The 16996-nt window shown below is 35.9% G+C and overlaps 1 protein-coding gene and 1 long non-coding RNA gene across 3 annotated transcripts in view; one reads left to right on the forward strand and one right to left on the reverse strand.

The window, feature by feature from the left end:
• LOC113078814 (transmembrane protein 8B-like) overlaps nt 1-11143 on the forward strand; it is a 126331-nt gene extending 115188 nt beyond the window's left edge. The window contains exons 10-13 of the mRNA XM_026251130.1: nt 1397-1575; nt 2087-2233; nt 3515-3631; nt 9807-11143. Coding sequence (XP_026106915.1) covers nt 1397-1575; nt 2087-2233; nt 3515-3631; nt 9807-10142 — 779 coding nt within the window. The 3' untranslated portion in view covers nt 10143-11143. The remainder of the gene's footprint in view (nt 1-1396; nt 1576-2086; nt 2234-3514; nt 3632-9806) is intronic.
• A 477-nt stretch (nt 11144-11620) lies between these two features.
• Nucleotides 11621-15585, reverse strand: LOC113078825 (uncharacterized). Of its 2 annotated transcripts, none has more exons than XR_003281644.1 (3): nt 15320-15585; nt 13775-13902; nt 11621-11994 (listed from the first exon to the last, which is right to left on the reverse strand). It is a non-coding gene; the product is annotated as an uncharacterized LOC113078825 (long non-coding RNA). The 2 variants fall into 2 exon arrangements; XR_003281645.1 differs by lacking the exon at nt 15320-15585 and adding an exon at nt 14870-15310.
• Between the last annotated feature and the right edge of the window lie 1411 nt (nt 15586-16996).

Genomic DNA, 16996 nt, shown 5'->3' on the forward strand with positions numbered 1-16996 from the left:
TCACAAATCAAGTGTTTTTTAATTAGAGGACATTTGATGATCCAGAGAAATATGCTAATCACAACCTCTCAATTACAGCACCATTATAAAGCTCTGGTGCCTCGTTTCCCCTCTCCCCCTGGATTCCTACCCATAGTTTCTTTTGTCATTAGCATAGACAAATTTACCCTTTTAATGAATGTTTTCTGGCACACAGCTGAGTGCTCTGATACAGCACGCATGCAAAGCTTTTCTCTCTTCTTGAGTGTCTGGTAAAGCTCAATTGACCATCTCTGTCGACACTCAGCGAGACTTCAATCACTACATGCCTTTGAGGATTTTTGTTTGTGGTTTGGCTAATTAAGGCTTCATAATCAGAGAGATCTGTGGTATGTTTCCTGGCATTTACTATGAGAGGTTAGAGGTGCAGTACATCTATTTCCTTCATGGTGTTTATATAACAGTAGGCTGCCTGAATCCAATCTATATTTATGAAGCTGTTTACAACAACTGAGAGAATGAATGTGTGTGTGTGTGTGTGTGTGTGTGTGAATGAAAAAGTACATGTGTATTTCTGTGTTTTCTTTTAATTTTGTATTTATTTATATTGTTAGTTTTACATGCATTGCCAATGTGTGTGGTTTATTTATTAGTTTTTTGCTTGCTTGCTTTGCTTTGCGGATACAGACCTAGTAAATTTTACATACACTACCTCTCAAAAATGTGGGGTTAGTAAGATTTTCTTTATGCTTTTGAAAGACGTTTGAAGCTGCAATACAGTAAAAACAGTATTACTATGAAATATTATTGCCATTTAAAATATTTTAAAAATGTCATTTATTCCTTTGATGGCAAAACTGAATTTTTAGCCGTCATTACTCCAGTCTTCAAGATCACATGATCCTTCAGAAATCACTGTAATATGCTGATTTGCTGCTCAAGAAACTTTTGTTATTATTATCAATGCTGAAAACAATATGATGACTGATGCATGTGTTTTATCAGGATTCTTTAATGAAAAGTATCTTCAAATAAATCTAAATGATAAGAACTCCTTTTTAACCACTTTTGAGTCCATTCTTACTACAAAAAAAAAAAAAAAAAAAAAAAAATATTAATAACCTTACTGACCCCAAATGTTGCACAGCAGTATACATACTTTCAAAGGGATGGTGCACCCAAAAATTGAAATTCTTTCAGTCATCATTTACTCACCTTCATGTCATTTCAAACTCTCTTTCTTATGCAGAACGTAAAATCCATTTTGAGTACATGTTTTCCACATTCTTTTTCATGTTATTACAGTGAACTGGGATTGAAACATTCAAGATACATGTTTAAACAATCTCTTTCGAGGCCATTTTGAATGAGTACCATGAGGACCATTTTGTTCAGCAACGCATGTGTGCTTTTCTAGGTTGGGATGGCTGGGGTTGCACGGACAACACAGAGGCGTACTCATACGGCTTCCAGCTGCTCTCAACTCTCCTTCTGTGCCTCAGCAACCTGATGTTCGTCCCACCTGTGACCATCGCCATCCGCAGTCATTACCTACTGGAGGCGTCTGTCTATATTTTCACCATGTTCTTTTCCACTGTGAGTTTGAAGACCTATCAAAAACATATACCCAAAATGGGGTTTGAATAAATATTTCAGTTGCTAGTCGCATGTTGACATTAGCAGGTAATATACCTCTGTCATCATGAATCACCTAAAATGAAATAACGAAATGTATAGCTTCAAAAAAAAAAAAAATAATAATAATAATAAAAAGGAATAATCATAATTCTAAATTCTGACTGAATGAGGTATGTTCAAAGCAATTGTAACTTGTAAATTAAATGAACAAACCAGTCAGATTAAAGAACTGGAACTAACACAGTTGTATACTTTACAGTTTATATTAGATTTGCATTCTGTTTTGCTTCTGTATTGAACAGATATTTATAATTAATGCAATAAGTGCTTGAAGACCTGCTGACTATCTCACAAACCATTCATGAGTCCTATTTCAGCATATCAGTGACCAGAACCAGTGACACGTCAGAGTGTCATATTTGATTCTTGCTTCCTCTGACCTTTCGTTTTCTTCTTTCCCCCTGAACAGTTTTATCATGCCTGTGACCAGCCAGGCATTGTGGTCTTCTGCATCATGGAGTATGACGTGCTGCAGTTCTGTGACTTCCTCGGCTCGCTCATGTCTGTATGGGTCACTGTCATCGCCATGGCCAGACTCAAATCCATTATCAAACAGGTAAAAATCACTCCGATTCAAGACTCAAAACACATTACATTTCCATAAACCTTGTGGTTTTTCTCTCTGTGCTTCCAAAGTGTGGATAATATTCAGTGAGCTCAAAACATTTGCGTTTGCATTGAATAAAGAAGAAAAAAATAAAATCCAACCAAGTTGAAATTTAATTTAACTTAATTTAACTGTTTTCGACATTGATAATAATGAGAAATATTCCTTGAGCACCAAATCAGCATATTAGAATGATTTCTGGCCAATCAGGTGAGGTTTAAGACTGCTGAAAAATCAGTTTTCCATCACAATACATTACTTTTTAATTTTTTTTTTTTTTTTTTTTTTTTGCAATAATAATTGACAATATTACTGCTTTTACTGTATATTTTAATTAAAAAAGGTAGCCTTGATGAGCATAAGAGACTCCTTAAAAAATCTTACTGACCTCAAAGTTTTGAAAAGGAGTGTATATGACCAAAATTGTCTTTTTAGGGCCACTGTATATAAGTACCACAATCTGATAGTTAAAATTACAAATGAAGGCCCTGGGGCCCAGAAACACTGGATATTTCTTGTGTCATCAATTTCTATAAATTCATTTTGTATGATTCGTAGAGGCCAGTAGTTTTTCATGGACTATATTGCCAAGAAAAGAGCTTTCCAAGATGTGCAAGAGAGCAGAAATTTTGTCCACCTCAGTAAAGCGCTTACACAGAGTGTAAATACACGACTGTCAGCAGTCTGTCATGTGCTGCCATAATGATGGTGACATTTTGCTGTGGAGCTGACTAAATATAGGTGGACACTTTCAGGTGCGTGTGTGTGCATACTCTCTGTCTTCAGCTGCTCAACTGCAGAGCGAAAGAGTGGGCTTTAAGGAAAGGAGCACAGGAAGAAAGACAGTAAGAATGTGATTAACTTTAGGTTTGAGTCATTTAGAATCAGAGAGCGAGAGGACTACTTTTTGTGATGGAAGCGTCTAATGGAAAGAACAAAAAAAAGAGAGCTTCTATATGCGTTCGGTGATTGCATGTGCACGCCTGTGAATGTGTTTTGCTGAGTACTGCAGTTTGCAGACACTAATCATCTCACCACAGTTCTGAACTTTAGGAGGGAAGGGAAGAGAGTGAGAGAAACATTTTTAGCACCACCTCTCTTTACTTACAGTCTGTCTGACAGAGGGTAGCCAATGCAAGATGGTCCTAATTGGACTGGGGATCATCTCTAGACATGATGGGTTTTCGATGTTTGGAATAATCTTTTTCCTCTTTGCCACTCTCCTACCAGGTGCTGTACTTGCTGGGGGCGATGGCTCTATCAATGGCCTTACAGCTGGACCGCCATGGCCTGTGGAACCTTCTGGGCCCCAGTCTTTTTGCTTTAGGCATCATGGCCATCGCCTGGGTAAGTAGTTTTGTGCACTTGCATTGATGTTTAGGACTGTAATGCATCCTTATTAGATGTTTAATATATCAATAAAATGGATTACAGTTATACTAGACATGGCTCAGAGCATAAAAATGAACAGATGTTGGAGTTGTGGTGATTATGTGGTGAAAACTACTGGTGTTAACCAGAAAATGCTAGCGTGCAAGTCTATAATAGTATGATTTATGTTGGTCTTAGCTGGTCTAGTAGGTCTTCCAGTGTAGCCAAGCAGGTTTTAAGCTGCCAGTGAATCTTCTAGCTGGTTTATCAATGCCTTAGCTGGTTTAGGTTTCTCTTCAAATGGTCTAACTGATCCTCCACCCTAGCAAAGGAGGCTTTTAAATAATTTAACTGGAAAGCAAGGTGATCTTCCAGCTGGTTTAAGCAGGTCTTAGCTGGTCCAGTTGGTCTCAAAGCTTTGCCAAAAGATATTTAACCAACTTTGTTTTTGTTTTTTGTTTGTTTTGTTTTTATGGGAAAAACTAAAATTTTCAGCTTTGCATCTGGATAAAGTACATTTTATGATTGTTCATAAACATAATACAAAAATAAAATAAAAATAAAGCAATGTGCCTGTGTGTCCAAACATAACCTTGTTCTGTCAGTCTGATGGACCTGGCAGTTAAATGCCAGCGCTATTTTTTCTTTGACTGTTGAGTGACAACAAAGCACCTTTTGAATGTGTATAATTTATGAAGGCATTTCGTGTTACCTGGTCCAGCTCGTACCCCCTCGTTCAAGGCTGCATTTATCTGCGCATTAGCATAGCGTGGTTTTAAAAGTTTCTCCGTTCTGTCAGTATTACCAGACAGCTTGTACTTTATGCTAATTCCTCAAGCAACCACACTGCTTTCCTGAAGTGAGATGATAAAAAAATAATGGGTGTTGGACAAGGAAAAGCCTTTGCCAGAGCCTCTGGCAAATTATAGTTGAGTAAGAGAAGCACGTCCTCCCTTGAGTCGAATGTGCTGGTGGATATATATGCAGAGAGAAGAGGAGCCAGCAAACTACTACTGCAGCTACAAAGATATACTGTATTGCGTGAGAAAAATAATGTCAGAGAATAGCAAATGTTCAACAAGCAGAGATCTTATCTTCATCCTTTGACCTGAACTCACATCTGAAGGCACTAACAATGCTGCTAACAGAACAGAATGAGAAAAATCACATCTGAACTGAATTAAAGAAATGTTTTGTTATTTTGGTTTGGAGGTGTTACATATTTGCTACACTAAAACGTGTTTTTTGATGCAAGTTAACACATTAATGACAACTGGTGAAGCAAAGAATAGTGTTGAAATATTAGTTAATCTCATTATTTAAATAACTATCATTAACATAGTACTAAAAACACTTTTAATATAAGCACTACAGACTAAATCCCTGAATAGGCTGAAATGTTCTTGCAAACAAATACACACGTCTATCATCTCCATGGCACATAATGACTTTGCAGTTAAAACATGTCAGTTGACACCTCCATTTCAAAGCTCCCCGAGCCTACGCAAACACAGTACAAAGCGTCCCAATGTGTGATTCTCACATCCTTTCTAGCACCGAGGAAAAAGTTGTGACATGCTACATCCACACAATTTGTTTACACTGCAGTTTATCATTATATTCTGTGATCCATAAATTAGAAGTCATAATGTCCAATTTGAAGTAATAATCAATGTTCATCTGTTATTATTATTATTGTTATTATTATTATTATTTCTTTTTATTAAATGAAGAACATGAAAATAAAAAAGAGGGGGGGAAATCTGAATTCGTTGTAGGTCCATCTTCTTGAATGATTAATGTTAAAAATCAATTTCTTTGGAAAATGAATGGGATTGTTACTTCCAGAACACTGTTGTTGCTCTCTAAAGAGACACAGCTGAATTCATAGACGGAGAGAAAGAGAAACACATTGTCTGGATGGGTCTTCTCTCTCGCCCTTACTATGAGGTTTGAGTTTCATTTGTTAAATCCAATAACAGACACAGTTTGAATTCTAAAATCTAATTACACCTGCTAGAGGAATACACATTTTATTTTTACAATACAATAATGCTTGGGATAGTGCCTACAAAGTAATAAAGGCACATGAAATGGCATTTTGAGGGGAAGGATGAGAAACCTTTGAAATTCTCTGCATTAATGAACATTTCTAAAACGTGATCTATCTCAGAACATTTTCTGTAAATATCTGTGTTGTGATCATACCACTCATAGCATTTTTTTTAATTGTTTAATTTTTAATTGATTTGGCAGAGCAGTTTATTGGAGGTCAGCATTCTGAATAAAGCCATAATAAGTATGTATTTGATGTGGATATACAGCTACTTTTGAACCATTGTCATCTCGCATGATCCTTCTGAGTTTCAGACTCAGGGTCAAACGCGAAACACCTTCTGGTGTGGAACTTTCTGATACAGCTTTAGTGCATTTTAGTGCTAATTTTATTACACTCCCCCATGCTTCACATATGAGAAGTTTTTTTTTCTCTCCTCAAATATAAAACATGTCATTGTTTCAGTGATGCTTTGGAACCTGGAGGAGGTCTTTGCAAACATTCTGTGTTCATCAGCAGTAATGTTTCCAAGTAGTTAATTTTTTTTCCTCTGTGGTGACCTCCCATGGTTCTGTTTCATGCACACTGATAAATGATTCATGTAGTTTATTATTATGGGCTTCAACATGAGCTAAAATCTCTGACACATGTTATGAAATAGTGCATGCTAGTAGACATTGAATATCTGGGAAGTGTTTTGACAGATTTTAAACAGAAATTATATGATGTAAAATTAATACGAAATGTTTATGATTTGCCCCACTAGTTGAAGGAATTTGCACGGGAGGCCTATAATACTACATGAAGTTTCAAATGACACAATTATTTATTTATTATTATAATTGCAGACAGACATACTTCTTGTGAATATATATATATATATATATATATATATATATATATATATATATATATATATATATATATATATATATATATATATATATATATATATATATATATATATATATATATATATATATATATATATATATATATAAAAACAGCTTATTGAGAAAAACAACATTTTAATCTATTTCATCCTTTTGAAAATCTACAGAATCAGGTATGGATAAAAATTCTACTTTGTGAAATTGTTATATATATATATTATTGTAGTATTTATTAATATTATGAATTAGTATTTTGAATTGAATTGTATTGATTTTTGTTTTATTTTTCACATTATTTCTATTTAGGTTTTTTCTTTTTTCAGTTTTAAATGGTAAAAACTTAAGTACTTCAACTTAGATCATTTCACTTAGTTGCCAATTGAAAATTTCAATTTTATTTTGATTAATTAATTTTTTGCATTTATGTTTCCATCTAATATTCATATTCATTTTATTCTGGCTTCATTTCAATAAAGAAAATGATCTTTAACAGTTTTAGTTTTATTTAACAATAACAACTGTGATGATTTATAGGTTGACTGGACGAATTGTGTTTTGTCAGAATACATATATTTTTGAATGGCTTAAATGGAGATAGATACTCTTTTTGGCCAGATGGCGTAATTACAGGGGCTACTTTAACTGAACCATGCTAACTAGAATCTAGTTAATAAGCTTGTATTCTGTGATGTGATTATATTGACTGAGCTTCATGCATGATGCAGCATCTCACAGACAAAATGATAAATAACTGCTGAAAACATAAACAATTATGCTAAGTAGCTTGTGGGCCAGTAATACATTTAGCTTTCATAGATTGTGGCATCTCAGTGCTCCAAAAGCATGCTAACCCGATTTGAAGTGTGAAGCACTTGTGCAGCTTGTGTCCAGGCATCATTGATTCATGCGTCATCCAATCAATATCTGAAGGCATATCCTGCTTGACTGATGAATTCTTTGGAATGTATTAGTGCGTAGCCCTCAGAGGTGGTTAAATAATTGTGATTCATCTCAGGAGCAGCCTGTGCTGTATGAGGATGTGGTCAGGACCGTGGGTGTCAGATTCCAACCCTACTGTCAAAACAGCAGCCTTATAATGTGAAATATAAATGAGAATCAATTTCAGTGAGTCAAAAGGAACATGTGGGAGCCAAGAACATTTTGAGAATAATCCTCATCAATAAACAGTATGCGTATACATGGTGTACACCAATATGAAGCGTTGTTTTGTTGTTGTGTGGGAAGTTTAAGTTCAGGCTCAGACTAGGCCAACCACTTAAGTGTCATGTTTAGAACTCATCCATTTTCCATTCTGTCCTTTTGCAACATGCACCTGTTATGTGCTCGGAGCTTGATGTGTGGGGAGATGTTGACACGAGGGAAGGATGTTTCTTTCTCATAATTGTTTAAGCTGTAATATATACAGCTTAATATACAGCTTAATACTATATTTGCATACACTGTAAACATATGACAAGAAATTGAATTCCTGAGCAGTTATAAAGTTTCACAAACTTTAGTAACGTCCGTTTTGAACTTGCACAGAAAACTGGCAAAAAGCTGTTGTTGAATCAGTGAATGTAAGAGAGAATATGAGATTTGCGATGTCTTGGAGGACTCGGAGCTTCCTATATGCAGCAGAAATGTGATTGAGTCATCAGCAGTCACCTGAGTGTGTGTGTGTGTGTGTGTGTGTGTTTGCTTGACTGCTGCACATGCTTGACAGCAGTAACGATGTAGAAGCGTGAGATTTAAAGTGTCTCGGTCATTCCGGCCCCTTGCTTTCAATCCTGTGGCTTGCTGTACTGTCGTAGGATATTAAACATCAGCTTTGAGTGTGTGCCAGAACTCCTATTGTATATTCCCTCAGCTGCACAGGACAGTTTTTCACAGTTAAAATTAATGCTGTGGCTATAAAATTGTAACCTGGGGCAAACTTCTAGTCTACATTTTGTCAACTAATGGAACATTATAATTGAAATGTCATGACAGACAGGGAGAAAAGCACAGTATTTCATTCCCTCTACATTGTCAGGACAGGTGGAGGGTTAATAATGACTTGGGGAACATCTATAGGAGGTAGAGTAAGTCTGATGGACACTAGATGCAGACTAGATGACAATTGTGCAAAAGAGTCTCTCCAGTTCTAACCGCAGAGTTTGCATCTGTTAATCTGTACTGTTACGCATCTGTTAAACAGTGTTTCTCTGCACTCAGCTGATAGATGAACACCGTGCAATGGCATTAGTAGGAGCATGAGTGGTGTGAAGAGTGTGTGTGGTGTGAGGTGTGGGAGGACAGCGTGCTTTACAGGCTTCATAAATATCAGGATCCCTACGTGCTGGAGAATTGAATTTCTAAGAAGTCTGTATATTGTATGCCCAACTTTACAACTGTGTGCGTTCAGATCCAGCTCTAATAGCAGCAGCTCGTGTGTATCAGAGCATCTTTATGGGTCTGCAGAAGCATCATGGCCATTAAATCTAATGGGGCCAGCTCAGATATCTGAGCCAGCTGGATTTTGAGTACAACTTCCACAACAAAAACGTGTGTCTTATTATATTATTATAATTAGTATTATTATTATTGTAAGTAAAAAAAGAGTGTTTAAAAAACTGTGAAAAAACAGTCATATTTGGATCAGTAAGTCTTCTTTTGGATAAGTCGTACTTTGAGTTGTTGAGTTGGAGGGAAAAGTTGAAATTATGAAACAAAAAGTCACAATTATTACATAAAAAACTAAATTATGACACGTTAAAATTGAGATAAATTAAAAAAATAAAACTTTCATTTTAGCTCATAATTTTATCCCCCCCCCCCACCCCACCCCATAATTATGGCTTAGTATCTCAATTAAACTTGTTCGTAATAACTAGGACTTTTTTAATGTCACAGTTAAGTTTTACCAAAGCAGTGGCAGAAATGGGTTCACAGAAGTTTTTTTTTTTCAGTAATTGACCCAGAATAATACTTTTATGTGCAGTATAATCTCAGTTTTAATCCATTTAAAAGGTTATAATTAGTTTGAAGTAAACAGTGATACTTTAATAGTTTGCTGCAACCAGTTGTCTGTACTTTAATGGTGAAGTTAGGTCTTTGAGATGACCATAACTGGTCAAACATGTTGGTCCATATGTTTCATTTATTAGACCGTGCTGATTTATTCATGACTGACTTTGTCTCCTGCTCTCCTGTTCCTCAGACTGTGCGCACCATCCGCCGGCGCCGCTGTTACCCGCCGACCTGGAAGCGCTGGGTCTTTTTCCTGTTCCCTGGCACCACCATTGCCACGTCAGCGGTGGCCTTATACGCCTTTGTGGAAACGGAGGAGAACTACTTCTACATCCACAGTATCTGGCACATGCTCATCGCTGGGAGCGTCGGCTTCCTTCTGCCGCCTCGTGCCAAACCTGACGTTAAAGTCACTCCCCTGAAGCGGCGGCGCGGCTGTGGCTACCAGCTCTGTGTGAACGAGCACGAGGAGATGGGACTGGTGGACCCAGCGATCATTACCATTAACAGCATATGCACCAGCTGATGATGTTTAGCAACATGGACTTTTATTTGCCTTTCTTATTCTTCCTTTGGAATAAAAAAACATGGAAAACAAAGCCAGAGAACTTACTGATGCATTGTAAATAACTTTTGACTGAAAAAAAATCGCACGCGTACACACACACACACACACACATGCATATACGTACAAGTTTTTTGTCATTGTTATTTGAATTGCTATTATTGTTAATAATATTGTTTGCATTGTTCGTATCTGGGAATGGTTTGTGTCAGTACACCGATGCACTGTTGTTAGTGCATTATTTAAACCATCTGAGCTGATTTTTCTGCTGCTACTTGACAGTGACTGTAAAATTGAAAAATGTGTCAAGTAATTTATTCATTGTTTTCTGGCACTCAAATGACCAAATGTTTTATTGTGTTTAGAGGATGCAAAGGAAGAAGATTATCTGGATGTATTAAGGGCACTTTTTTTTTCTAAACATCTTTTGCACTGAGACACAAAAATGTGATACTGTACATTTTTTAAATATAAGTATAGTTATGATCCAGTCACAATGTGTACATATATAGTATAGTTGTTTTCAGTGGAACGTCTGATTGTACTTTGGATTGCATTGTATTGCCTTTGCAGCATAACTGATTGTCGATTTATAGTTGGTTTAGGTAAGTGTCCATTGCCAAGACCAGGTTTTAATATGAAACCTCAGATAAATAACCTCATTTTTCCTGTTGTATTTACCTAGCGAGGATCAGAGCAAGACATTTTGAAGCAAAAGCTAATGATAACAAATAAACGTTTTATTTTTTTGGTATCAAATCGGATCTTTTTTGGTTCTATTTAAAACGAATGTGTTATTTCTTGAAATTGGCACACGAGTGTGTTCTTCCTTCAATATTGTTGAAGAAACTAGTAGGGGCCTCTGGGAATCAAAACCTCATTTTTAAGTAAATAATTTCCTCCTAAATTCATTTCATGACATCATCCTCTGTATGTCAGTTGTTATGAGGATGCTTATAAGAACATTACACTCTAAAAACTGCTGGGTTAAAAAATAACCCAACCTTAACCACGCTGCTGGGTCACTATTGGACAGAACACGCGCTGGGTTGGTTTGACCCAAGTGCTGGGTTTTACCGTTTAACCCATATTACTGGGTCATTCATTTGACCCAACCAGTGGGTAAAATTAACCCTCTTGCTGGGTTAAGTCAAACAAATAGTTAAGTCAAATAAATAGTTATTATTTAATAATAAATAGATTATTTCCTGTCTCACTGCCTTTATACATTAGTTACAAATATATTTTATATTACAAATGTAAAATAATTATTGTCTCTGTAATACAATAAACCAGAGGCCATGTATATGTGATTTCAATCTCATTTAATTTAAAACATATTATTTCTTTAAAAACAATACATTTCTTTAATACTTTGTTTGTATACAATATTGAATACATTCTTTACCCACCCATCCCAACCCCCACCCACACACCCTCTGACATTCACCCTTCCCCACAGACTTTATAACAAATGTAAATCTGTCCAAATATTCAGGCATTAAAAGTCATTAAACAACTAATTTGAACTCTCATACGATGTGGGCCTGAAACCACTGTTGTCCTCAAAAGGACTCTTTTCCTTCAATTTGATATACAGCATGCTGGAGAAACTCCCAGGTGGGGAGACACTGCTTGGTGTACTGAACATCAAAAACAAAAAAAGCTTTAAAGCAAAGATTATCCGCCTCCAACAAAGACTCAGTCTCAATGGCGTGGCATGGAATAATGGCAGAGGTCTGTGATGTCTCCCTTGTCTCATCACTGAGGCACAGAATGTGCAGCAATGCTCCAGTCATCTCATGGTCCCAACCTGTTGATTACACACAATAACTTAGAGTGCTGCAATATAACTGACATGCTAGTTAAGCTTTTTTGGTGGAAATATAAAAAAAATTGTATTGCAAACATTACCAAATATGACAAAATGTTTATTTACATATTTATAGTAATGGTAATAAAAGAATAATTTGGACTAATATTATCAACATTTAGGCATTAAAAAAGTCTAATTACTGTAATGTTGATAGTGTCTTTAACATTAAAACTCACAAACCCACTTGTTAATCTCCTGACTGGCAGCACTGATGATCATTTAGATAAGCTTAGATAATTTTCATCTTAGATAATTTACATTTATGCATTTGGCAGACGACTTACATTGCATTTCAAGATACACATTTACATTCTTATCAGTTTTTGCTTTCCCTGGGAATCAAACCCATAATCTTGCCATTGCAAGTGCCAATGCTCTACTGTTTGAGCTACAGGGAAGATTATGTTACACAATAAAATTAAAGATGACATGCATGGTAGGGTATCATGTAAATTTAAATTTTAAACCATTGAAAATAATCCAGGCGGAAATTCCTTTACACTACTAATCAGAGCCAGATGTGACGACACGTACTTTGATAAAGGCCTATAGTTTTCTCATGTAAATGTTATTATTCAGGTAAAATGTTCTGTTCTTTGTTTATGGTTGTTTACTTACAGTACTTTTTGTTTTCTCATTTACTGGTTTGGTTCATTTGAAGCCATTTTCTTGATGTGGTTTAAATTCTAAATAACTGCTATAAGAACAAGCTAAAAATGAAGCACCATCACCAGTACTCTGACTTGCGATATAATAGCTTTATATTCTTAGTATACAGACAGACATTTCCAGTGACCTTTCAACGTGATGACGTAGTTCCCTGTCCGTTTGTTGATCAGCTCAGTCCGAACTATTGAAGGTAAAAAGTCTATAAATTATTTTTAAAAAATTAAAATGACCTATCGTTTCACTAGATAACAACCTCTTCTTCAGCTGTGATCGTGTACAGCCCGTTTAAACACTTCAAAGACTTTTGAAACTGCATTTGGACTTAAAAAAGAATGGTCACCAATGAAGTCCATTGTTAGAAGAAAAATCCAGAAATGTTTTCCTCAAAAAACATAATTTCTCTCGCACTGAGGAAAGAAAGACATGGATATCTTGGATGGCATTGGGTGAGTAAATTATTAGGACATTTTCATTTTGGGGAGAACTAATCCTTTAAGGTGACTGGGACATTGGGAAAAGACACTGATCTTTCATGTACTTGCTCAATAACAGATTTTTGTAAAAATTTGTATCCAAAAAAAGTTACGAATTGCAGCTTTCCTTAACTTTTGTTGGGTAAAGCTGCAGTCCATAACTTTTGGTGCTCTAGCGGCTAATAAACAGAACTGCATGCGTTTTGCAGAAGAACATTGTAACCGGAGTTACTTCTCTCTTTTTATGTCTATGACGAGTCACACAGGTACTGTGCTCCTCCGCCAGTCTAAAATAGTCTGAATATAAAGCCTTATTATATAGGTGTACCGTTAGTGATTCAGGATAAGACAAAAACACGATTTGGAAAATGGATTCATGATGTACTCACTCATTATATACTATTTGTAAATTTTTGAGACACACAAAAAAAAGGTTATGGACTGCAGCTTTCAAAATTATAAATATTGTAAATTATCAAATATTGTAACCCTGAATTACTTTCATAGTTATCAAGCATATCAAACAGTGCAAACGTCCACCCTTATTGAAGTAGAAACACTAAAGCAAAACTTACAGGTTGCATGTCAATAAATGACTTCTGGGCCTCCTCTGTGGTGGGTCTGAAGACCTTTCCTCCTCTCCTGTAGATGGATGGGGGAAGCAGAGTTGGCAGGACCTTCAAAGCTGTCTCCTCTTTAGCAGCTAAACAATTTGACCAAAATACATAAAGTTGCATTAACATCTATATAGTATGCTGTATATAACAATTAATATTTCTAAAGTAGCATTTCTGACTTTTCTTAACACTGATTATCTCTTCATCACAGAACCTGTCTGCACATAATTATCTGATAATTATGTGTTCACATGGGGAGTTTCTTGACGAAGTGACATCGCCAACTACTGACCTGGCATGCATACAGCCTTTTAAATCATTTTCGCAGATCCGTGTAAAAGGGGATCGTTTTTAAAACGATGACATCTGCTTTTAATACATCGTTGCCCTCTAAACATTTCTGACATTTCGGCCAACGGTCATATCCGTTTAAATCGGTGTCATCTGTTAGTTTATAAGACTTTATTCAGAGCATTGCCATGACAAGTATAAAAGCAAGGCTGTAAAGGATAAACTCACCGTGTTTTAATGGCATCCGCAGTAAAAAAAAAAAAAAAAAGCTGTATATAACTCCTAGATCTATTTTTCCACAGCTCATATTGACTGGGGAGTTTTATAAAATGTTCTCAGACATTTATATTTGAGTGTTTCAGCAGAACACAGTAAATAGCAGTACAACTTGCTTTTAGAGATGCATGTCTATTCGTCACAGCCTCCCGTGTGATGGCAAAGATGGCGCTGCTGTGAATATAGCAAAAAACATTATTTGGCCTCAGAAATTCTTCGGGCACACTCGGCAGATGACCACTGTCTTAATAACGTTACTAAATTATAGTCTTAGCACCTAAAATCTTAACAACTTGTAATTTGTTTTCAGGGCGAGAAAACGCTTAACATGAAATCGATTTATTTCTCCTTTCCTCTGACGCTGTTTGTAAAGATTGCACGTCATTCATATAAAAACCTTTTTTTTTTTTTTTGGCAAAAACGATTCTGGTTCAGAGTCCGACAGAGACTTTACAGAAGACACACGCAGACTGTGCTGGAACTTACCTCAGTTGCTTTTTCTGACGAGTATTTCTAAAATACAGCAGACTTTCCACACACAACTCACTCACTATTTCCCGCCGATTTACGTGCGAGCCCTGTGAGGGACTAACTTACTGCGCTTGTAGGCCTATGGATTTCATACAAAACGCTTTCCTCACTTTTAAATACGCAACGTCCACAATGAATACGATAATAATTACGTGATTAATTTACCATTTAAACAGCATATTTCAAAAAGGCTGCATATATAGGCTAGCTGGTTTACAACTAAGGATTTAAGGATGCTGCATTTTGTCAAAAAATCTAACCAGCTAGCAGTGTCTATTTAATGTTTCACAGAATAAATACGTTACCCCTCACACTTCCATATCAAAGACTGTATGTTGAACAGTGAAATTAGCTTGCTGTTACCACAACTTATTAGAAATATAGGTAAACATTCATTTAACTTACCATAAAACAATGCGCGCTCCGAGTGCGTGCCCCCTCCAGTCAGAAGTGAAGAATCCAGAAAGTTCCGCAAAGAATGAAGTAATAAACCAGTTGCTGGGTCAAAATAACCAAACCAACTGTTTATTTGTGAATGACCCCGTTACAAATCATTTTACCCAGCATGAGCAACCCAATAATGTGTTTACAGTACCCCAAACAACCCAACTTTTTGACCCAGCACAATCAACCCAACAATTTGTTTACAGAAACAACCCAGCATTTTTTTGAGTGTAACCTTTGACCTGTAGGATGTTCCCATCTGCATTAATTTAATGACTACACTATCTCTGTACCCTGCATATGTGCTTTCATATCAGTCTTAAACAGCACTTGAGCTTAAAGAATATTTTTCTGTCTTGATGTCAGACAGTGATACAATGTCCATTTCCACCTTTTACTACGGACGAATCAGGTGTCGTGTCATGCTACTTATTAATGAATACTTCTCATTGTACTACAAAGTGAACATTTGTGCAATTTGCTGAACCACGTAGCCCCTTTTAATTGAAAGTACATCCAGTGATTACGCCTGAAATTAAATCATTGATATCATCATCCTAATGCAGGCAAAGTTACTGAAAAGAAAATATTATTTACAGCCTGTCATGACTTTTCATGACTCAGAAACAAACAAAAGGGTTTGGGGTTGATTTTTTTTTTTTTTTTTTTATGTTTTTAAAGCAGTCTTTCATGCACACCAAGGCTGTATTTATTTGATCAAAAATGCAGTCAAATTTTGAAATATTAATAAAATATAAAATAGCCAGTTTCTTTTTATATATATATATATATATTTTTTTTAAATGTAATGTATTCCAATGATGGCAAAGCTGAATTTTCAGCAGCCTTCAATGTCACATGATCTTTTAGAATATATATATATATATATATATATATATATATATATATATATATATATATATATAATTTTTTTGTGGAAACAGTGAACAGGATTCTTTGAAGAACAGAAAGTTTAAAAGTTAACATTAATTTGAAATAGAAACTTTTAAACAATGTAATGTATATGCTGTCACTTTTGAACAATCTCTCTAAACTTGATCTTTCTTGTGTTTTTTATTGGTTTGTGTCGATATGTAGCCTTTTGCCAATGGGCACTATGCCCATTTCTCCTCACACAACAGAATTGCTAAGGCTCTGTCATGGGTTGGAGCAATCTTGTGCATTTTTTCTAGTAAAAATGCGAATGGATGAGAGATGTCACGCTGAGATGGGGGACACGGCGAGATTGGTGGTGGTTTCTAGATAGAGTAGGTTAATGTTAATGAAAACCATTTATTTCACTCATTTAAAATCATTTTCGATTCACAAAAGGGCAATTAACTGTGCCACAATTTTCAGTGAAATTAGAACATGGTATTAAAATCATGATCTAATGTCTGAGTATCTATACAGTAAAGGAAGTGGCCCAGAGTCTGGACTGACAGCAGCCTGGATGCAGCATTGCAAATGGGAGGAGCAGCGTAACATGTTTTAATTAAGATAAGCATATAAATGTGTTTGCAGCCACTGAGGGCAGAATGACAGCACATGAATTAGTCCAATGAATGAGCAACACTTAAGCCCGACACCCACTCAGAAACATGAAGAATAGTGGTTGAACAGGAAACATGACTAACA

Source organism: Carassius auratus, chromosome 5 (assembly GCF_003368295.1).
Source record: "Carassius auratus strain Wakin chromosome 5, ASM336829v1, whole genome shotgun sequence".
NCBI classification, from domain to species: domain Eukaryota; kingdom Metazoa; phylum Chordata; class Actinopteri; order Cypriniformes; family Cyprinidae; genus Carassius; species Carassius auratus.